At 39.7% G+C, this 24,154-nt stretch overlaps 1 protein-coding gene across 3 annotated transcripts in view; it reads right to left on the reverse strand.

Moving 5' to 3' along the window:
• CCDC149 (coiled-coil domain containing 149) overlaps window positions 1–24,154 on the reverse strand; it is a 53,000-nt gene that overhangs the window by 10,199 nt on the left and 18,647 nt on the right. For all 3 annotated transcript variants that reach the window (XM_068680039.1, XM_068680037.1, XM_068680038.1), the window contains exons 4-10: window positions 21,828–21,935; window positions 15,930–16,046; window positions 14,234–14,406; window positions 12,831–12,903; window positions 11,410–11,494; window positions 10,036–10,180; window positions 3,652–3,728 (exon numbers count right to left, since the gene is read on the reverse strand). In XM_068680039.1, the coding sequence (XP_068536140.1) occupies window positions 3,652–3,728; window positions 10,036–10,180; window positions 11,410–11,494; window positions 12,831–12,903; window positions 14,234–14,406; window positions 15,930–16,046; window positions 21,828–21,935 (778 nt within the window). The remainder of the gene's footprint in view (window positions 1–3,651; window positions 3,729–10,035; window positions 10,181–11,409; window positions 11,495–12,830; window positions 12,904–14,233; window positions 14,407–15,929; window positions 16,047–21,827; window positions 21,936–24,154) is intronic.

A 24,154-nucleotide genomic window follows, 5' to 3' on the forward strand; every position in this document is an offset into this window, starting at 1 on the left:
CCCCTAGAAGAATGCACTTTCCTGTAACACTGAAGGAATTTTTGTGTTGGAAGTAGAATTAAATCAAACAGGGAGCTAGTCGTACAGCAATATCTTATATTCATACGCATGGTCAGAAGTAGCCAATGTCTAAAAGATCCAAAAGAACGCAACAGAGGAGGCCAAATTCACAAGGATTATAACTAAAGAATTTGGGGGGAACCACTCTTAACAGTTAAGTGGAAAGCAGAGAATTATTTTTTTGGTAGAATGAAAAAAAAGTAAAGCCTCAGCTACAGACCCTTCAAAAAAGAAACCTCTTGACTTCCAGCCAGCATTTACACAGCAAACACATTCACCTTCACATTTTTCTCTGAAAACCAACTTGGTTACAGAAAATAAGTTCAGTATCCACACAGCTTAGCCACAGATGTGGCCCGAAGAGCCCCGTATATATTTATTTATTAACAGTGACTCCCATCCACTCACGAAGGAGGGACACGGCTGTTGCTGTGCTCTATTCTTTGCATCAAGATCTGAAGTTGGATTACACATGGGGAATTTTAATTAGCTGCCGTGGAAGCTCAATTTCATAACCCATACGGCTTCATGCAGAGTTGCTCTATTTAATGAATTTTAAAGGGCTTTGGTGAAAAGCGTACAGATCTCAGAACAAGCAGACCAGTTTTCAATAGGAGTACATTCATTTGCTGTCTTCTCCAGGAGAAATGAACTCCTCTACAAGATTCCCAGGCTTGGGGATCCACGTATAACCTCTGCTCCATTCAAACAGCCTCCAACACAGCAGCTGCTGAGCCCGTTAACTCTGCCTCACCACTGCTCCTCGCTGGTTACTGAAGAGCAAAAGGCAGCGCAGAAACCTTCCTAACAACCCAGGCAGGGAAAGGCTGAGTCATGGCACAATCTTTCCTTTAGGCTTTTTTTTTTTTTCAGTGGAAATCTGGAATTTTCAGGAACTGATAGATTTTGAAAAATACAGACTTACTAATCTGAATATCTAGTGCCACCTTAGTGTAAGAGGACTAGGCTGGTGTTTAGTTCATTTTAATGCTGAGAATACTTACACATGCATATTTGAACCAACCATAACGTATGTAAGATAAGGCAAAGAATCAAATGCTTCTGTCAGTATCACATCCTCTGCCTCCTTCTCAAGACAAGTGGGCTCATAAAAAGAAAACAGAGGTAAATCTATGACCAAGGTTGCTTTATTTTTAGCAATGAACCTCCCAAAAGATTCATTTAGTTAAAGCCCATTTTCCAAACAGGGGAAGCTGAAGTTTGCAACAGGCAGAACTTCCACAGAAACTGAACTTACGCTACCAGATTAACCATTTTGAAAACTAAAATATTTGCTTCCTCTTCATTTAGCTTCCCCATAGTTGATTCATGCATTGCACAAAAAGCAGATAACCAATATGTCACCTAACAAAAACGTTAAAAGCAGTCAAGCTCTTTTTTCAATAGGGCGAAATTTATTAACAGCATTTATTAACAGCATTTGGAAGGTATTAATATCATGGTGACAATGGATGCTTTAAATGTTATACGGACAACAATGCCCAAGTGGGAACGTTGAGTTCAGATTAAAACCCTGCAATTAATAAGGTGCATACCTTTCAGGGGCAGACTGAACATCAGCTTTCATCTGCGTACTCTTCCAGAGACAGAAATTCAACTCAAAACCATATAATACATCTCTTTGGATTTAAGACTGCCTAGGTGAGACAGCCTCTGTGTTCTGCCTCTCACCCCAGCTCACATTGAGCTGCAGAGTCTGTTATGCTATTTCCAATGCTACCTATTACATGCTGCTGTTTTATGGAGCAGAAGCTTTCCACACTGAAAAGAAACGTGGCAACCCAGCAGTTGTTGCAAGGCTCTTTCTGACCACATCGGGACTACAGTGCATTTGGAAACAAAACTACACTCTTGATTTAAAAAGAAGGCAGCAAATTAACAAACCGACCTTGGTGTTCAACAGAATTCATAAGCTACTGGATAATTCATTTACAACTATTAAGGATCATCCTTCCTTACTGTTTTCCTCAATTTAAACAAAGTGCCTCGTAGAGCAGCCTCTATTTCTCTTGTGGTCATCTAATTCACTTGACTGAACATCTTAACCTGACAGATATAAAAATGTTCAGATAACATTTCCATTTATTTACATGCAGTCATAATATTTAATGCACTGCTAGAATCAGTTACTAAAAATATATATGTCAAGCAGAACCTACTCCCAAATCCCACTGAGACATTGTAGCTCAGGCCTTCAGGCAGCAAAAGAAAAGAAGGAAAGAGACAGTTGTTATTGTATAAATATTAATTTGATGTCTTACCTACACAGAACAATAACGGAGCAATTAGTTCCCACTGCTTGTTGTTCTTTTTAATACATTTTGTAAAGATTAGAAACACTGCTCTTATTAGTGTACTAATTCCATGGAACGCTATTTTTTGGGGGAAAAAATAAATACAACTGACCCTACAGTGCATTAACCCTTTAAGCTTATGATACACATTTGTACTAACGTACAGAACTCTACTAGCAGGATCTTTCCAAATATTTCACCTGCACTTTTTGGAGAACGTGGGAAGGGACAAATGCTCCCAGCACTGTATGCACATTAGATGCCTAAATGAAGAGTAACCCAAGGGAACAAATTTGGGACTTTCAGTTCTGGAAAGCCCCAATGAAAGCTAGTTCCAGAAAGATGATTCAGAATGCCTGCAACAGGCAGAAATATACCCCATTAGGCCACGTTGCTTTTTCACTAGTTCTCTTCAGCTTTGTCAACTGCTTTTCTTCTAGATTAAAAGCTTGTGTATAAAAACACAGAGCCAAAAACCCAGAAGCCTAAACTATACTAGCTCCCACCCCCACTGCTAGGAAGCTGTAAACAACAATGCCTAATGGTGCAAACACCAACAATGGAGCAGCATAATTTACAGTGGTTAAAAAAGATACAATTAGGTGTAATGGGAAGAAAAGAAGCAAAAAGAAAATGTAAATTAAATATTGCCCATTTTCCTAACAGCAAGGTCTATTAGGAAGCAGATTAATCTCCCATTACTTGAGTAATTTAAACCAAATACAATACTTAAGATGCTACAGGGAATAATCCTGTTCTAGAGAGAGGGACTAGAAAATTTCAGATCATTTACAGTTCCAGTTTCTCAGAGATTATCATTCTACAGAAAAACATTATGAAATACAGCAATAAAAACCATGGAATTTACAAAAAGTACAAAATTAATCAAAAAACCTGTTGAAAAACATCATGGCTATTATCCTATGTGTATCATTTTATACAACTGCTTAAATAAAATAGCTCAAAGTTTTTGCCTTTCTTCTTTTTCTTTGCAAACTTGCGAACTATGAAGACAATTTGATTATTTCCAATACTTATTTTGTTGTATCCATACTGGAAATAGGGTTTAAATAGCATCGCGAGCTTTGGTTTCAACTCAATGTTTATTTGAGGTTTCTAATTTTGCAAATGTGCTTCACAAAATACCATCGTTCACAAAATACTGCACATTCATAAAATAACTGTCATTTAAAAAATTATAGCCAAGCTTCTCTTAAATGCAAATCTATCTATGAAAACTACATAATGCAAGCTGTTCTCTTGAATTTTTACTAACCTGGAAGACTCCACAAACCAGCGATTTCCAAAGTTCTTAACTTCTTTTCAAGTTCTGCTACTCGATTACCTAAAATTCTTTGAAAAAAAGAAAACAACAAAGAAAAAATCAGAAATATTCAGCTGAGAGGGGATTCCTTGTCTTAGTAAGGTAACCAAAGCCTGATTGTTTACATGACTGCAATTGAATTTTTAACTTGCTACTTGACTAGTGTAGTAAACCTGTTCACAATTCCCGCTTTTTACTAATGGCAACAGACAGCCTTCCCCAGAGTTTAGAGAAAATGAAATTTAGTTGTCTAACTTATCCCATGATTAAAAAAAAAGATTTAAAAAAGAAGATCTAGGATGTACTAGACAGTCAACCTTTGCACATTACAGACCAAGAATAGCAACTCGCAGTATTTCTATTTCCTTTGCTTGCAAATCTCTCTCCCCAGTTCCTTTTACTTTCTCTGCAGCTAAATTTGGAAGGTGAGAGCTATGTGATCTAAATACACAAAATTCAATATATGGATTAATTTTGAAGTTCTAGTCACGATTTTGGCCTACTCTTATTCACAAGGGTTTGTCTATCACTAAGATTGCTTAATGCAGCAACAAATTGCCTTGCTGCTACATCTCTCTTCTTTTAAGTGCTGAACTCTTCTTCTTTACTAAAAAGCTTCAAGCTCTTTAGTGCCTTTATCACCCACCCTCTCTTAAGTTTCCACTGCATTTCTTGGGTCATCTCTTTTATATCTGATTCCTACATAAAGACTATTTGCGGTTAGCTCTCCTGCAGGATTTAACTTTCAGTTTTAATTCTCTCCCAAGATCAAATGCGAGATTCCTATCTTGCAAAGAAAGCTTTTTTTTTTTCCCCCAATGAATTTTTGAAACTGTTTCTCTCACAGGCACAGCAAGTCTCCCAGAGTCAGAAGTCTTTAAATAAATCCCAAACAATACACAGAGTGAAAAACCTGTTTTTTTCCCTCAGACAGCAATTCTAAACATGACAGCAGAGATAATGGGCAGCAAGTTTTACTCATCAAATTACAGCAATGGGATAAATCAGTTAAATTTGAACTGAATGCTGAGAAGCAGCACAACACAACACAGCAAGGCAACATCATCTTCCCAAGCTCGCCAGGGCCATGTAATACTGCACTGCATGCTCTCCACCTAGGGCTTTATGCTGCAAACATCTGAGCAACCTGGGGCTGTCATTACTGACAAGATGACAGAGTCTGGTAGATGAAGGACAGCAAAACCAGCAAATATTAAATGGGCTAGAAAAAACGATTAACAAAGACTAAGGATTTCTGAAATCTCTGATGTGAGGGCTCTGCAATGACAGAAGGGAAGCCTGAAAGTATTTTAAAGACCAAAAAAATGCCAGGATGAGACAGGATGTAAAAGTGAAAGCTCATAATGAACATTGAAGTACGCACAGGGTGGCACAAGGGGTATATAGCAATTAGCAAGCAAGCAGCCCAGCCTGTGTACTAGCAGAGGGGCGAGTGTGGCAGCAGTTATTTCTCCACTGAAATTCAATAACCAGCCAGACCACCAAGGTTATGATGGATCCAATGCTGTTGTCTCCAGAGACAATCAAAATCGTTCACGTCTAGACTTTGCTTTCAGAATGCTTCCTTCTGATACAAGGGGCTCAGATTTAACAGCTCTATGTCCATATCCCGGTGTACTGCATTGCCCTAAGGGCTCGTTGAAGGTCAGCTGAAGGATATGGAGATCCCCTGGCTAAGGGGAAGGGAACAAAGAAATCATGCAAGATTCCTTCCAGTACATGTTAACTCTGCCAGGGAGCCAAAAAACAAAGCTGATGTGGCTAATGATTGTCACTACAAATGGGTCACGCCTCGTTATTTTAGTAAGTAGTTCACCCATAGTTCCAAGGCAGAAAGGGGGGAAAAGATATTGCCCTCCCTGTCAGTTTCAATAAACCCACAAATTCCACTCTCTAGATTAAGTTCAGTTACCATTACTGTTCTTGTTATTCAGACAATAGCAAAATCACTCTTCTCTTCCTTCTCTTAAGCTTTATAATTCATTTATCTGCTGTATCACACTATTTCTAAAGATTCTGGAGCAAATCTATCCTGGTAATTCCCACTGAAGCCTCTGAAGAGACAACAAGATTTTTTTTTTTCAGTTTTGTTGCAGGTTCTCATGTATGAGGACCATCCTGCAGCTCTGAACACTGCTCAGCAGAAAGACAGGACAATACTTAATGATGCTGCTTTCATTCAGGCACAGAGCAAAATCCATTCCCTGTTGAGTACGATTCTAGTTCGCACCAAACCACATTATTTGAAGAGAGGTATGGGAGAAATTAATCCTACAAAAAGCTGTGAGTCTTAAATAAATGTTTATTGGAAATGCTGCAAACAGCACAGTTTGCCCCTTTCCACTGTGATCGAAGTAATTTGGCACCTCCACATGTGCCGTGGAAAGACAGAGCTGAGGTGGCCTGAGCCAGCAGGTATTTTGGAAGATGCTGCTTAGGTAGTATCCGATTAGCAGCCCTAATCTATTTTCTACCTCTAGCCATTATGGACCAGATCCTTTGACTACAAGAGGATTGTGTCACTGACAAAGGTGCCTGGAGCTATTCCCATTGCTCTCTGGTCACGTGCCTAACGCAGCAAGGGAGGTTGTCTAAGCCTCCCTCCAGGACAAGGTTTTAGAGGAATCTGTTGGTCCCGTAAGGGCAGCAACGCTCCCACCTGAATACAGAAACTCCCTTCTAGCACTCCCAACGTTTCCCAGCACACATGAGCACAGCCTCAAGGGAGCTGTGCTGATTTACAGCACCTGAGCTCCCTTCAGCCTCACCTTCAGCTTAGTTCTAGCTCTGGAACAGGTCACAGGTTAACACAACCCTTGTTGTGCTTCTGGCCATGACCAAGCTTGCCCAAGTAATGTTAGAATCAGTGCAACATGTCTAAGCAGGAGAGCAGTTTCTAAACTCATCTGGCTTACATGAGTGCTGGCAATTTCATGAACAAATAGCACTAAGAAAGAGCATATAACTAACTGCTTATTGCTGGTGGAAGCCAAAAAGATTTTTATCCATTTTCTAGGCAGGGTTAGGGCTGTTTATTTTCACATTTATGCGACTATTTAATCTGGCAACACATTACTGCATACAGAATTCATTTACAACTGCTTTTTCAAATTAAGCTAATGTGCTTGAGAGGAAAAAGATAGGCTGCTACTTAAACTTGGCAGTAGTAGATACCAATCCCATGGGCAAACTGACCCAGCTTCTTGCCATATAACTTTATTTCTTAAATCATAGATCATATTTTCATAAATCACTGGGTTGGAGGGGACACCTCCCACCAGACCAGGTTGCTCTAAATCCCATCCAGCCTGGCCTTGAGCACTTCCAGGGATGGGGCATCCACAGCTTCTCTAGGCAACCTGTTCCAGTGCCTCACCACCCTCTGAGTAAACAATTTCTTCCTATCTTCCTAAATCTATCCTCTTTACTTTAAAATCATTACCCCCCCCCCTTGTCCTATCACTACACTCCCTGATAGAGAATCCCTTTCCAGCTTTCCTGTAGGGCTTTATCTTGTAAAAATGGAGCTAAAAAATTACAGGCTGGATTTAGCCCACTCATTTCTAGGCATATCCTCCCACGGTTCCTTTTATCATGCCACATATTTAGAAAATCAGCAATAATGAAAGTGTGCCTGTTCCAAGAGCAAGTGGTAATAATGGATGATTTCAACAACAGGATAACAACAGAAAGTCAACTTCAACAGCACAGCCAAATTACAATCTAAGTAAAAAAAATAGTCTTGATATTTCTTCATTTAATCAAAATGCAAATCTACTATCCTATTATTTAAACTTACAGAGCTGTATTTCGATCTTCGTGCAACAAAACAGGTTTTGGCTTTGGAGTACACTAACTGTTGGGAGGGAAGTAAGTTCATATGGCCTGAAGAGTCCCACTTACTGATAACAGAATCACTAACAGATTAATCGTCTATCAAATATCAAAAATATTTCTTCCCTGAAAGAAACAACCACTCCAAAAATCTCATGTTCTCTACCCAGCTGAATCTCACCTTTTTCATGTAAAAATCTGAAAGATTAACTCTGTTCTCCAAACAAGCTCTTTGCACAGGAAAAGCTTGACAAACGGGACAAGAGGGATAAAGGAGAAGACTTCTATTTATGTAAAACCTTCTGTCAAACCATTTCTCTCTAGCCCCGCTTCCTTCTCCTCCTTTGAATGGAGCAATGTCTTCAAGCAAAGAATGGATCCACTACAAGTCTGTGGACCCACCTTTTTCACCCGTGCAGTGCTCTCAGTCTCACCTCTGACTTGCACCAACAGCTGGGCAGTTTCTTACCCACTTTGAGAAGTCATCAGCCTCTACTTCTAATTTTTTACGTGGTAATTAAGTGACCCCTACTACCACCTAACGCACCTGAAATAAGGGATAGTTTTCTCTGATGTCCTACCTGCACATCCCTTTTTCACTTTAACCCTTTTGTGACTCAGATGCTTCTACATGAAGTAGTTCCCATTCTTCCTAGCTCCTTAAAAGCTTCTTTAATCCAACTAAAGCCAAAGGTGACAAAAAGAACAAGCACACTGCACGGGAGTGTTGCTGCTCTTCACTCAACCTTCCCAGGATTTATGATTCTGTTTTTTCCCCTGAAGCATCCTGAGCCAAATACAACACTGCAGTTCTGAGCACACTCTGTATTTCAGAGGGAGGTGGATTATCACTGCCCCCTAAGACCTCATCTTCTGCTGGGCACCACATATTAATTTTTGCAAGTGTCCAACCTCTACTTCAATGGTTACAGATGATCAGTTTGGTGCACAGATAAAATAGTATCTACTACTGAAGGCTTGTCTCAAGAAAGCCCGTACTCAACAGATGAGAACAGACCCTGGTACCAGAAGGTAAAGCCATCACTACAATAATACATTTGAAAGATGCGAGAGACTGCAAGAGATATAAAATTAAGAAATTTGCTACAGTTACAGGCAAGAAGATGCAAATAATTACATGAGGTCATGACACAGTATCAGGATGTAAAGGCAAAGATCAATTACACCTGAGCTACCAGCAGTTCCTTGCTAGATGCTTTCCATCTGATGTTACATCAGCAGCAAGAAGGGGGTAAGCAGGTGTGAGCCCCTCCAGTAACACTGCTCGGTGCAGGAACTCCCCTTACATTTCACGACACAAAAAAGGCATGAATTGAGTGAGCTGCCATCAACTCAAGCTAGGCTAGGTTCTCACTGCTTTAGTCTCCCTTTAGCTGATTAGGCATTTGCTTTCTCAACAGTATTTAAGAGCAGCTATAAACTGCTCCTCCACTTCTGTTGCCACATCACTAAGAATTATGCAATGGAGTCTGCCTAGTATCAGAGTTATGAATTTTCAAAATGAATCATCTATTCTAGTGCAATACAGTGCACTTCAGTACTACTCCTTCCTTTCATGAACGATGTCTGCCTGTTTCTGACATCTGGTCCTGATGTGCTTTTGAAAAGCCTGAATAACCTCTGATTACCAGTAGTGACTCAGTGTTGCAAACAACCCCTCCAAATCACCAAAAAAAGCCAGAAATTAAAAAACAAACAACGAACAAAAAACCTGAGCGCAGCATCAAGGAACACTTCCTAGCTCTGATTTTCATACACCGTATGAGGACAATAGTATCAGAATGTCAGAAAATGTGTCAAAAACGATGATATTCTGCCATGATAGGTGCTGTGCAAGGTTCTACTGATGAGTAGAACAGCTAAGGGTAAACAAATTCTCCTTGAAAGTTCAGCTCAGGTTTAAAAAAAATAAACTAAATCATACAGTAGCAATATAACTGCATTTATCTCCTAACATTTTTGGCAAGTAACTACAGGAGCAACAGCTACAATCCATATTATACATAGGCTACTGGCCTGTGACAAATGTCACATTAAAACTTTTCAGAGCCTTTCCTAGGTGTGTCATTTACTATTCTCACCAGTGTTTGTTGTTAACACTTGATTTATCGTGTATCTTCTCCATTTCAAAGGTGTCCTTCCTCTGGGCTGCTTTTCTTTGGCTCTCCCTACAGACTACCTGCTAGAAATGCCACTTCACTGGAAACCAAATGGTTTCCTATGGTTTATCTACAACCTGAACTGTAAATCAATCCTTGTGTAGCAGAAGCAGGCAGGTCTCTTTAAAATATATTTTTTTCTCTAAACACATAGCTGATCTTTCAGTTCTAAAGCCTGAAGAACCCACCTGTTAGCAATGACAATGAATTCTCTCTGAAAACAGACCCTGAAACTCCCCCAGAACTACGACTTTTCCATAGCTTGGTACGTTCTATTTCACTTAGAAGTCGTGCTACCTACTTGTTCGTTTGCCTTTGGTGTTGTATGACCATGTTTTTTTCATGGATCGTTTCCAACAGTGCAGTGGCCAGTGATTTGAGATCTGAAATGGACTGTGGCGTGGCTGGAAGGCTACATCCATGATCCTCCGACAACAACTCTTGGACTATAATGTTAAAAACACAAATGAGTTTTGGCTTCTCATGCACAGAGACGTGACACAAACATTTATTTAACATCAAAGAATTATTACTTCGATGAATACATATAATTTTCCTTCAGCTAACAAACAACACCAAAAGAGCAGAAATGTAATATGCAGCTGACAGAAAGACGGTGGCTTTGTGAGCTGACTGCTGTTCCACAGCAATTGCCAGAACAAGAAGAGGCAGACACATTTTCTGTTCATTTAATTCTGCTTTTGGAAAATGACTTTTGTTCAGGAGGAAACAAACTCATTCTGTTAAACCAGTGAGGCCTACAGATGGTAAAAAATGGGGTATTTCTCTCTCACTTACATTAAAATATAAGCCCACAAGGAAGTTTTTATATTACTTTTTGTAAATCTTATATCCTTCAGGTTATTTGAGATTGATGTGAAAATAGTCACCCATGAACTTCCTCTGCAGCTTAGAGCCTGTTTACCTTTCAAGCACATCAGGAAGTTCACTAGTTACTTCTGTAACTAGAATCTGGCTCTGCCTCTTTATACATGAGTATATGAAGAAGAGGACACAAAAGGAATCAAAAAGTATTTTCAGCCTGCTACAACAAACACCACTGATCTCAGGTGTGTGTGTATGAATGTACCGCCACCTCCACAGCAGGGTGGTACACTGGTACACTGCTTGGCACAGAGAATTTTCTCTACTATTCTGCTTTCCTTTCTTTTTTAATCTTAATTTTTGTTGGAAGGGGGAGATTATGCCATTTTGCTTCCCACAAATAAACATGGGACATGAACATTTTTTGCAAAACATCTGAATATAAGGAGCAGAAAATTTGACTTAGGGCCCCTCCTCTATCCCCCTGTATATTTTTCATTGGAATATGAATTGAGGTTGTCATTGTTAGCTGAGGAAAGAGACTGAAAAAATAAGTGATTTGTCAGGGTCAAAGTTGCAAACAGGCTTACAGATAAGAAAGAATACATTTGATCCAGCTGACTGGGAAGAGAATGAATGGCAAAGGAGTACCAAAAGGAGAAGCAATACTCAAGAGGCAAATTCTGTATTGAGTCAACTGAGAAAAGGATGAAAAAACAGCACATGATAATAAACACAGAAGAAAACAAAGATTTTGTTTTGGTTGGTGAGGAAAGCGTTACTGAAATTAAGAGGTAAAATGAGAGGAATTCAATGAGGCATGCAACACTGTGCTGCATTTGTGTAATACCTTGCTTTGCAGACAGGACGCCAGTCAGAGCACTGCTGCTGGATCTGCCATGAGTCTTTGAATTTTTTCGCCTCTCTAGTGCGTTCTGAGGAAACAACAAATATCTTACTTAGAAAAACAGCAGCCAAAAAAGTTCTACTTCACTCCTTTCACTAGGAGCAAATAATCTGAATTGGATTTTGGCCACAGAACTTCTGCACAGGGCCTGAAGCTACACTGATAGTATCCTACGGATAGTGGACAATGGGACAACATCCTATGAAAGTGTGATCTTCCTGGAATATTACAGCACAAACAGTTTTTGCAATGTTAAAAGACTCATCCTGCCTCACTGCAATCACTTTATTGTAGTCTCTCCAACCCCTTACCCTAACCCCATGCATTTTTAAGACTTGTCTGTTTTTGAATAAACTGATGAGTGCCAGTGAAGATGCTGCAGTATTCTGTAGACAGTATCAGTCAGGATCAAAATCAGACCTTCTCCGGCATTTCTCTTGATAGGGTTCATACGGAAAACTCAAACTCTTCCTATCAGAACTTCTAGAAGTCCTTTCAGGAGGAAATACTAACTTTCAGGACTTAATAGCAGAACAATCCTGCTACAAAAGTCCAGCTCTTGCAAAACAACTACAGTTATGTCAAACCCCTGAGAACATCAAGATGTTCAGCTCTCACCCATTAACAAACTTAAACTCTGCAATACCAATGTCATAAATGTGTACAGACACCGAAATGAACGTGGCAATACTTTCAGAATTTTTGATCACACACAAAAAGCAGTTAGTGCTGTGACTGCTTCACAGTGACCTAAATGGTTAAGCAGTCCTACTGATGGTCCTAAGACAGCCATTCCCATGCCCTGACAAGCAGTCTGCTCCCCCCACTCTGCAAAATCATACGCAGAAGAGAATAAAAGTGCTTGACTGCAGGAAAGAGTGAGAATATTTTGCCCTTGAGGTCCAGTCCTAAAGGTTTACTGCAAAGCAATATAGACCTTAACCCAGGAATGAAGGACCCATGAAGACTTAGCACTCATTAGGAACAAGCAGTGGTACCATGAGGGAACAGGGAGGCAAGAACTGCTTGGGGCAGGAACGCAGCTGCAGCTGTTTCCCACACACTGGGTGACTTGCTACTTTTTACCTACCCATCACAGAACTTAAAAATAAAATAAAATAAAAATTGTTTCACTTTTCCAAGTGCCCCTAATAGTTAACACGTCGTTCTATATCAGCTGAAAAGCCTACAAGATTACTGAGCATGTAACATGCATACACGCTAATATTGTCAGAATGTTAGAAGTGATTTTTCTTTGAAAGCATAACTCTGTCCTTTTAATGCATATAAACCCAAGAATGAACAATAACCTCCACGAACAACAAAGCACAGTTTAGATGATAGATACATTGAGAGGATGTTACCTTATATTTAGTAATATTAGACTTAAGAAGGTTCACTTCCTCTTGAAGTTGCTTTAATCTCTCTTGAAGATACCTGGAAAAAAAAAAGTCATCTTTTACATCACGTTGGGTTCAGTATTGCCTCAAGTGCTCCTCTTTACTATGTGGAATGTCTTCTCTTTGAGTTACTGAGAATTCTTTTCCATCTACAGTTTTCAGAAGGATAAAGTAACAAAATCTTAACTGCTCTTGACCCCATCAAAATTTAAGTAGGGAAACAAACTGTATCAGAAAAGGAGGCTGGCCTTCTGTTACATTTGTCAAGAATCCTGCACAACCATATTGTTCCTCCAAATTTTGGGGTCCTCTGTGCCTGAAAGCTTGTAAGATGGACCCTAAAGATGTGTATATTTGTCAACACAAGGATCAACAATGCAGAGCTTTTGCATTGCAGTTATCACTTACTCACATGGCACTTCTCATTAGCAATCACAAAGCATAGCTGAAAAATGGTATACAGTACCTAAAACAATACAATTATTCCTTACAAAGTCAATGCACTTGGATTAGACAGCTATTAAATATATTTTTGGAGTATAAAGGGTTTATATAATATCCTTTTTTGTAGTGCTATTGCAGCTGCATGAGGGTTTGTAGCAATTTAAAAGAAAAAAATTGACACTGACATCAGGAGCAGCGGGGCTTAAATTGATACAGAACTGGGTAGGCCATACAAAACAAAACAAAACATTGGAAATGCTGGGAGGAAGTAATGCCTTTGGTATTACACTTTCCTACCTGAAGTGTAAGTCTCTGCAAAGGGAAAGTGTCTTACAAGCTCTATGTCACTTTAACGTACTTGTTGACATTAAGGGAGGTACCTGCCATAGCTCTGCCAGAGACTCTTCTCTGTTGTCCTTAGCAGAGACCATAAAACACTTTTTTTTTTTCCACAGCAGAGACAAGAATATCTACATGAGTAAGTTCATAAAAAAAGCGTTGTTGGGAAATCGTTCCCTGTAGACAACCTCTCCCTGTGGTGAGATGTCCAAAACCATTAGCTAAGAGTACTTGAAATCCATGTTTACAATTCAGGCTTAGCCCATTACAGCTCACCAGGAGTTTCTTAAAGTACTGATTTTTAATATTCTTGGTTTTGGTCCCATACAATGATGGGGATGAAAAGGCCTGCACTTCTCTTCCTTTTCCACATTTAGCAATATTTGGGAATATCACTTACATCTCTGTAGCCAAATAAAACATTAGTAATTTCCTGCAGCTTGACTTTCTCAATATTCTTTGATTGTTGGCTAGAGCAGAGACAAAACAGACAAAACAAATAACCAAAATCTCTTAGCTATAATTCTAGGACGTATTTTCGTTAAGGTTTTGTTGTGACGCAGGGAGCTTTGTCGTGTACTCACCTGTTCTCCATACACAGAGCATCTATGTCGATGATACGATTCTCGTGTCCTCCTAGGACATGATTAAGTTCTTGGTTTAGTCTGTCAGATTTATCTTGGTAAAAAGAGCGTTCTTCTTTAACATCCTGTAACTCATCCAGTGCAGCTTGAAGATCATGCCTCAGAGTCTCGATCTGAAAAGAAAGGAACTGTTTTGAAGTCTAGGAAAAAAATTGCATAGTGCACAAACTGAAACCAGCAACAAGCACTATGTGTCTGAACAGGATTGATTTTGGACAGTCAAAAGTCTTTCCCAGGATTATAACCCCCTGTATTTTTACCCTGTTTTGGTATTATTTTATTAAATTGAATTTAAATAACCTTAGCAATTACACTTGTTTTTACAAAATTTCTACAAAATGACTAAAAGGTAACAGCAAAATAAACCTTAATTCATACAATAGTTTTGCTAAGAACACATTAAGCTTGTTTTAGGACAGAATTTCCAGGACTCCAAGGTTAAACTAAACAAAATTAGAATTTTCAGAATTTTTCAAATTTGGAGGATGAAATAAAAACAAGTTTGTTTTTTTGTTTTGTTTTGTTTTTTTACAGGAAAAAAAAAAACAACAGTATGGGGAATTTGTACTAATTACAGGATTTTCAGCAATAAAGCTCCACAGAGTAAGAAATGGAACTGAGAAAAGTACTAAATAAGCCAGCATTGAACTGGCAGCATGAGCTTTGGTATTAAACAAAAGGGTGAAAGAGCCCGGTATAGAAAATACTCAGGGACAAAGAGCTTCAAACTGCCAAGGAGAGGAAACACTGAATGTTGAATAACACCTGCAATGAGCTGAGAAGTCTCCATGTGCAGCTCAAAAAACTCTGATAAGCCAGAGAAAGACAACAGAAAAACAGGTGACAAAGCCATGTGCTGGACAGATAGAGAACTTGGGAACAGAGGTCACAGAGAGACTCAAACTGGGAAAAGAGCAAGTGCAGGCAGCAGTCCTTCTGGTAAACTAGAGGAGTACTGCATTTGGAGTGAAGACTGAGAAAGAGAAATTTGCACCTTCTCCTGGATCACAGAACGGCTCACTGAGCGTGTCATTGGTAGGAATGAGCATGGATCAACAGAAAACATAAACCCTAAAAATGACTCAGAAACCTATGAATCAGCATTAGGGAAAGATGGGCTGCATGGTGCATGGTACATAACAGTAATGCGGACTTGAGGTAGGAAGAAGAGAGGCCTTATTCAAGATTTTTTCAAAAGTGAGGAACGAATGGCTAAGACGTAGGAGGAAGAACAAACAACCTTAAATCTCCTACTGAAAACTTGATTCAGAGGAGTTTGATTGAATTTGATTCATCAGCCACAACATATTGTGTTGAATACTACGCACAACAGCTTTCACTAAGTCTCTTTCATCGACGATACTGTTCTCACAAGTTGTTGCTGTACACTACAAGAAGAGGATCATCAGTCATCTTGAGAAGGAATTCCTGAGATCAGTAAATTCGGTAATCACCATGCATGCATGCTTAAATCAGTGCTCAATAAGAACAGCACCAGTAAAAAAAAACCACCACCTTCACCACTACGTGCAGTGTTAATCAGCCGCCAGCTCTCAAAAGACAAGAGCAGCTGTCATTTACTTGCTATTACACCAGCTCTGTAACACACGACAGTGCGTGCCCATTTCGTTATTACCTGTTCTCGAGCCTTCTCCAACTGTTGGACAAGATCCTCACGTTCATGTGCTGCAAAGTGGCGAGCCCCAACTTCATCATCTCCAAGTCTTTGCTTTGCTATTGTCATTCGAAGGAGCTGTAATTACAAAGACAGATTCCATAAGCAAGAGAACACGGGCTGTAGCATCAGAGTACACCTGTGTTAGAAAGTAAGGCCGTCAGATTTCATCCCTTGCAGGGCAAACAGCTGGTATTTAAACCAGAGGGAATTTTCTGAGCTGAGGGCTTAATCCTTGTCTCAGTGAAAAATTCCAAACACTCAAACATAACATGAGCTGCGTTAGGCCCTGCAACAATAGTCACCCGAGAATACAAATGATGAAAGACCAAGCAAACATGAAAATGTGGTCAATATTTTTTAAAAGTGACAGAACAAATTCTGGTGAAACAAAGTAGACAATTCTCAGAAAGTAATTTTCAAAAATTTCATAAAACCTAGAAGAAGGCAAGGTAGGGATCGGTCTCACCTCCCAGGCACTAAGTGATAACTCATGAGGAAATGGCCTTAAGTTGTGCTTGGGGAGGTTTAGGTTGGTTATTAGGAAAAAAAAAAAATCACTGAAAGGGTTGTGAAGTATATGAACAGGCTGCCCAGGGAGGTAGTGGAGCCACCATCCCTAGAGGTCTTTGAAACACATGTAGATGTAGTGCTTAGCGACATGGTTTAACGGTGGACTTGGCAGTGACAGGTTAAAGGCCAGACCAGGTGATCTCAGAAGTCTCTTCCAACCTAAATGGTTCTACAAGCAGATCTTAAAGTTACCTGCAGCAGAAAACAAGCAGTTTTCCTAGTTAAGAAAAAAAGACACAAGCTGGCTTGCCCAGCTTCACTTTACCTCTAGCACTTAAAATCCCTGTGCTACACCAGTGCAAAATTCGTATTAACACCTGTTTACCTGTTTATATATTTGATTGCGTGTTTTTTGATTACTCAAAAAAGGTAATTCATGCTAAAAACAAACAAAAAATGGGCCAACAACAACTGTGTTGGCCCAGATGTGCAAACATCTAATGAACTCGTCAGCTTTGTGCCTGCTGAAATTGACTTGAATAAATACATTTGTATTAAATATCTGAGGCAGACACCAACTACCTTGCAAGAATTGTGGAGCACCGCAATAACAGCCTACAAGGCACTCACATTTTCAGCTATTTATACTGTGTACAACCAGGCAAAAGTGTTGCCTCCCCGCAGCCTAACTTGTAGGAGCTCCACAGAGACTAGAGCAGCTCGCCATGATAACCAGCCTGACTTTCCCCATATTCGACTGCACCCAGGAATTAATGTACATCATTATAGTGCAGAGTTAGAAAAAAATGAATCTTCTGAAGTAGAAGATTGTACATTAAAATCTATCTTTGGTATTTATGGGATGCCAGTCACTAGAGCTGCAATGTGCCAATTAAAATCCTGCTGATGCAAGACAGACTACCAAAATCATCCTCCCCGCTTATTTCAGCTCCAGTTCAGTGCAGCTCAGTGCAGCCAGTACCACTTGATCTGATAAGCAGTTCGCTTGCTCAGGGGAAGCAGTGTACCCCCACTTCACTCCTCTGGGCAAACTGCATTTCCCTCTCCCCGCAGAGAAGTGACAGCACAGTCAGGAAGGCTGGATGGATGCTAGAAGATACAGTTCCTATTAATTTTTTATCAAAACAAATAGCAAACTATTAACTCAAAAAGGCTGCTAGCAAATTCGGGAATGATTTTATAGCTATGGGATTATTTTTTTAAATGCTAAGAGGCTGATAAGCAAAAGGCATGGTAATGTGATTTAATTCAGTTAGATTAATTAAATTCCTATAATCTTTCTCCGAGATTATCAGTGACAAAGGTAGTCGGAAACAAATGTAGTAACATTTTAAGGACTCAACCTTGTTCAGAAAAACTGGAAACAGGAAAAAATCACAGTTTACCAAGGCCCTCAGTGCCTGCAGCAGAGCAGAAGTCTGTACGGCAGGCACCAGGCTGGGAACTGTATCAGAGCTGTGACTCATGCACGAAGACTGACCCTCCTCCAGCCCGGGAGAGGGTGTGCATCAGAGGCAATTATATCCGCGAGCAATTATTACTTGCAAGGTCAAACAGTCTGCCAATGAAAAGAAAACTCTATTTACTGAGAACTTTGAGGAAAAAAAAAAAAAAAGTATGAAGTCTTACAAAACAAATGCTTCAGGAACCCAAATTCGGTCTGTAGAAGCAGCCCTATAACCATGCAGAGAACAAGGTAAAACACCAATCCATAAAACGAGAGAGTGCTTCTCCCAGCCAGTTGGCCAGTCAGGGAGTTGACAGGGCAGAACAGGCCACGTCCTCTAATTCTGCGCTGCAAATGCCTCATGAGGCAGCACCACCTGCTATAAAATTCTTCCCCTAAAACGCTGTGACCCAAACAGACACAAAGTGTTATGCCAGAGGGTGAAGGGTTTATGTCATATTTTAGTGTTTTATCATAAATTTTATACACCTGCCCTCTGGCTGCTCTATTTTTATTTCTATCAGTCAGAAATCACTGATGAAAGAAGCAGTCAACTTCATTTTGCAGCCACAATAGGTTAACACCACTCAGGAAGCTGCAAACAGCGTTTGTGGCAGAGTGGATTTAAATTAATGGCACTGTACCAGAGACAGCTCCTGTTTGTCAAGAACCAACGTGTTGTTAACCAAACCAATCAGTGCTTCAAGCCATCAGTCTGTGTTACTTAAATATTACACCTTTCTCTTAATCAGTGTCAGCTAAAATAATTAGCCATGAAGTAGCAGCTCTGTAGCAGTAACAATGCCCCAGACAGGCATCGCTGGGATGGTGTGCAGGCCAGGAGTCAAAAGGCAACGCCTGTGCCAAAGTTTTATGCTCTCAGTTATCAACAAAAGATGCAGAAGGAAAAGGGGAACAAGCACAAAGAGTGAATTCTTTGTGGAAGGCAGAAACCATCGTGTTTAGCCACAGTTGCTGACAGCAATTATCTTCACCACATTGCCTACAAAATCCTAAGGGGTTGACCACAACTATGCAAATCTGCAGCATTACCTCCCAGTTCTGCCCAAACATATGCACCACATTTAATGTTCTGCACTGTGGCTGCCTTACAAGAAGGAACTGCCAGTAACACAGCAGTTACCGTTTTCCATGCATCTTCCTCTCACTTAGCACTGCCCTCGACAGCTTACAAAATAACTTCTTTCCATGGGTAGGAATACAAGTGAAGGCAACTGAGTCATCTAGTCTTCCAGAAGCCTCCAGTTTCTCTTGTGCCTTCCATTTTCTGCCCTTTATGACAAAGAATGAGATTTCATAACAATCCTCCTCTACATTTCAGTAATTGTTCTCCACGCATTGCTGCCAGAATGTGAGGAAAGGCAGGATTTACAAATAACTGTATCATAAACATAGAAGAGTTTTCATGTGTCAGAGCTGATACGAGATTGTGATCAATCATAAAAATGAATAGTGGTACATATCTGTTGCTGGAGTGCTGCAGTCTGACTGCTGCTAGATTTCTGAAACTGCAGCAACGAATCCTTCCAGAGACTTCCTGGACAAGTTTTATTTCTGCCTATTTGACTCTAGTTGAAACTAAATGAAAAAATTAGTCCAGTTAAGCCAAATGCAAGCAATTTGTCATTGCCTAACTGATGACGTACTTAACATGATTTCAGAAACACGTCAACTCTCAGCAGTTTAAGGTCTTCTCGCTAATCCAAGTGACTGTACCCTACTAGCAGCAAACATTAAAGCAGTTAAAAACAAGTCAAGCCTTCAAAACATTTTATTATCAATAGAGCTAATGTGTGATATTTAAAGAGTTGTGTTTTTTTTTTCTTTTTTAGTCCTACAAAGCTCTTGCCACTCAGTGACAAAGCCTGCATGAGTCACCCCTGCTCAGACACAGGCAGAATTGTTCATCCATAAGCAGCTTCACTTGCTGCAAAAGCAGCTGTTTGTTCATCTCTTGCCAGAAGTGAGGTTGACGTAGGCCAGCTGGGCAAGATGCCCTCCCTCACTTTGGAAAAAGCAAAGGGAAGAATGCAGGGGAAAAAATGTAAGAACAAGCAAATTATTACAGTGCTTTGTTTTGTTTTTATATATCCCATGCGTTATCTGGACTTCAGCGCCTCAAGTAACCCAGCTGCCAGTACAGGAGAACTGATGAGCAGAACAGAACAGCTTCGGGAGCAAGCGTAGAATTTTATCACCAAAGCTAGAAGGCAGAAAAATCAGACACAGGAGGAAAGTGTTAAATCCCTCGGAGAGATGGCAATGCTTTTTTAGGCACTTCAAAAACCAGCAACCTGACTCTAAAATAAGCTCTATTTCTCCTTTACTAGAAAAGTGAAGAGTGTGTTCCAAAAATGAAAATCCCAGTCTAAATTAATCCCTCTCTGATGCGATTCATTCCTCCCCCTCTTTATTTAGTGATGCAGTATTTTGCACCTTTTGGACAGGGGCATGGTGGGTGGAATGACTCTTTTTATATTCTTCCATTCCTTGTAAGAGTCACGAATTTAAATTCATGCCAAGAATACAGATATTCCACAGACAACCAGCTAGTACCAAGTTAAGTTGCAAAGGCAGGTCTAAACAATGCCATTTTGATCACAAAGAAGCAGGCTCTGTGTTAACCAAGATGATGTTGTTATAAGGAATTAGAACAGGTACAAAACCTCGATATTTAAATATGCTGTAATTGTACCGCCTTTGTGTTCTGCTTGGATTGACAAATCCTTCTTACATGTTCAGGACTGGTTTGGGGAAGGCTGTAACATTCATACCTGGGAATTGCAAGGCGCTGCCTTCTATGCTGTGGTAGAGTTCAAAAGATTATACATAAATAGAAAGAGCCCTGGGGAAGCTGGTCTTTGAAGAAGTTACACAAAACGCTCTGCATACCACAAATTCAGGTCTCATATGACCATTGCACCAACTCCCTCCACCCTTCCAGGGAAGACCTTTGTGACAAACACTGAATAACACTGCATTATCGCAACATGCTTATGTTTGAAATAAAATAACATGGGAAGAAAAAACCCACCCGAACAACTAAAATAAAAACTCTTTCTAGTCACATTTTTAAATCCCTTAACGTTAAAACAGGAGTGCAGGGAGGAAAGTTGCTGCTCATCATTCATCTCATTTTTTACTTTGTGAACCACCTCACCTGGTCTCAGATTCAACCTCTCCCCAGTTTGATCTTTGAATGTACTTTCGCATACGCTCCAGCTGTGAATGTTACACACATTTGGCTTGAGTTTAAATATTTCAATTAACAGAGACAACAGGAGTTTGATTAATACCAAATGGCAGATTTTGAGCAATGTTCCACATAACGTGCTAAATTTAGCAATAAAATAAATTGTTTATGTAAGGGGAACAGGATGAGGGCTTAATACAAAGATAACTATATATATTTGAGATCACCTGCTCCATATTTTTGAACGGAAATATTACGCCTCTCCTGGTTTTATCATCTACTAACATTTTGCATTTCCATTGCAGTGAAAAATATCAGATGACGAAGATGAAATGCTTATGCATATAAGGGGAAATATTACTAATAAAATATATTTAAAAAAAAACAACCCTGAGATCATTAAAGCGAGAGACGATGCAGAATTTATAATTAAGGTTAAGTGAGCAAAAGCAGAATACAAAAATATAAAATAAGCTGCATTTCTGGTATCCTACATGTGCTTGTTTTGTTCTACTGTTTTGAGAATTTATTATAACGCAAATATTCTAGAAGTACTGTAACCCATTGTTTTAATTTATTTCTTTTTTTCCTAAGAAGTAAATGTAAAATGCCAGCACAGTTTACATATTCCAGATTATTTACAGATAAAGTAAGTTGGTAGTACCTTATTGTCTCCTTGTACTTCTCCCAGTCTCTGCTGAAGCTCCCTAATTTCTTCTCCCAGATGCTTATTTCGATCTTGAGCCTCATTCAGTAGCTGAGTAAGATTTGCCTAGAAAAGAAGCAAGTATCACTCAAAAGTTAGAGCCTACGGAGAAAAGTCCAAGTGGTGACTGAAACAAAACACTAGATTGACTCTTTATCTAACAACAATTTTTATTGTTGTTGGTACCCAGCCTTTACACTTCACTAGAAAGAGAACAAAGGTCACCAGGGCTCCTTCATCTTCAACAGCAGACAACACACACAGCATGTGTGCATCCCCACTTCCAGAACAGCGTACAAAACCCAAGCAAAACAAAGTGAAAATATCTATCCTAGTTCTGGTGTCTTGGCTGGCACAAAGAACAAAACACAGAGTGCTTTGACAGTATTTATATAAAGTTGCCAAAATTACAGTTTTAAACTTACATATAATTAGACAAATGGTGTAGCTGAGAAATAATTATGATCTGATTATATTCTCTCATAGTGTTTAAACCAGAGTGCTATCCAGTAAGGCAGATGCCAGGCAGAGTCCCCGTCCCTGTGTGGAGCTGTACCATGGATATCCAGAGGCACAAAATTTCAGACATGGTGTGACTTGTGGTGTTAGGCAGTAAGGAACCCTCAGCAAAAAGGCATGAAAGCTAGAAATTAATTCACTCAGAGAAGAAACAAACAAAAAGCCCCCCAGGTAAGTCAAAAGTTACCACTCACACTATCTTACTAAGTCGTAAGATGAGAAGTCTGGTCTATACTTTTACAATTAAATTCCATCAGCTTGATCACTAACCAAAAAATAAGCACTACCTTCCTTTCCAATCTCTGATGGCTGAAAAAGAACAAATACTACAAATAAATGCATTATATTTGCCCCTAAAAATATCTCAGAAATACACAAATATTGACTCAGCACAGGAAAAGCATATCAAAATGACATCTCTTCTAAGAGCATTACAATAATCAAGGTGGCTAACACACAGTCTCTCCAGACATTTCCTATGGTCACGTAGGTAATGTCATCCGGTGCCATAAACCTGAAGGGTATAAAAAAATTGGAAAAAGAATTTTCAGCTCTTCGAAGCATGACTTGGTAAAGCCCCACGAGGCTGTATTTCTAGGTTAACCTTACACACAGTCCCTGGGTTTGAGGCCAATGCATCAGCTGACTGTTCCCAGCTCTCTCTTAATACCTGCCGTTCACTTTTAGTGCCCCTACTTGCTGTTCTCCTATTTCTGCTCCCTCATTTCTCCATTTTGATCTCTTTTTCTTTTGCAGTCCTGCTTTCCTACCCTGTCATTCTCACTTGACAGTCTCATAGGATGTATTTGTGGAGCTTTCTCTTTAAAGCCCATACACTATCAAACCAACAAGGTTCTGACAGCCACTGCAATCTGTTTACTGAATGCTATTTCCACGTCTTGTTTTGTATTTGAGACAACTGTTGGCATGACTATGGCTAGGCATGCATCCAACCAATTGCAGGATCAGACTACTGAACTACAATCAACTGGAACTTTCATACATCGGTACATGAAGAAGCTGGCTCCAAACTCCAACTGGACTAAATGAGGCGATGGTTTCAAACTTCTGAACAGGAAAAATAACTCAAGCAACTGATGCTTCCTGCTAGAGTCACTGTTTCAAGCCTGATTCACTGCTACAGTGTCTTCTTCAGGTGGTCTGAGATCAAAGGCTCAGAAGAAAGTAACCTTCCCACAATTCTGGAAGAGATTAAAGCATCTTTTGAATTACTGATAAACCTGAAGACAACAAATAAAGTAACTTGGGAAAAGACTGTAATAGCAAAAACTGTGAATATCCAAAAACTGCAGGGCCAAAATTACCTGCCTGTCATTTTGTTTTCAAGACAGCAACCACCTAAGCAATGTGAACAGTTCCTCAAGTGTGCTTTGGAAGAATTCATTTTTTTCCACATGTGAAACAAATGAGTAAGTCATTTATACACGGAATGAACCAAGGAGCTTCACAACACATTCAGTCAGTGGTTCTGAGAGGTACTTCTTAATGGCTGTTTAAAAGAAATAAAACAAAACCCCCATGTTTGCAGGAAATTGCATTTAAGCTGAAGTATCTCTGGCTAATGCTGGATGCAATTTACTTTGAAGAAAGCTTACTTTCAATCAAGGCCATCCAACAACCAGACTGAGCTCGTTGAAAGGAACACTATTTGCACAATCCTCTCCAAAAACCTTCCATTTATAAAGTCCTTTTTTATGATGAATCTGAACAACTCCTAACAGTGCAGCAGCACATGTAATTTCAAC

Source organism: Anas acuta, chromosome 4, assembly GCF_963932015.1.
Source record: "Anas acuta chromosome 4, bAnaAcu1.1, whole genome shotgun sequence".
Taxonomy (NCBI): Eukaryota; Metazoa; Chordata; class Aves; order Anseriformes; family Anatidae; genus Anas; species Anas acuta.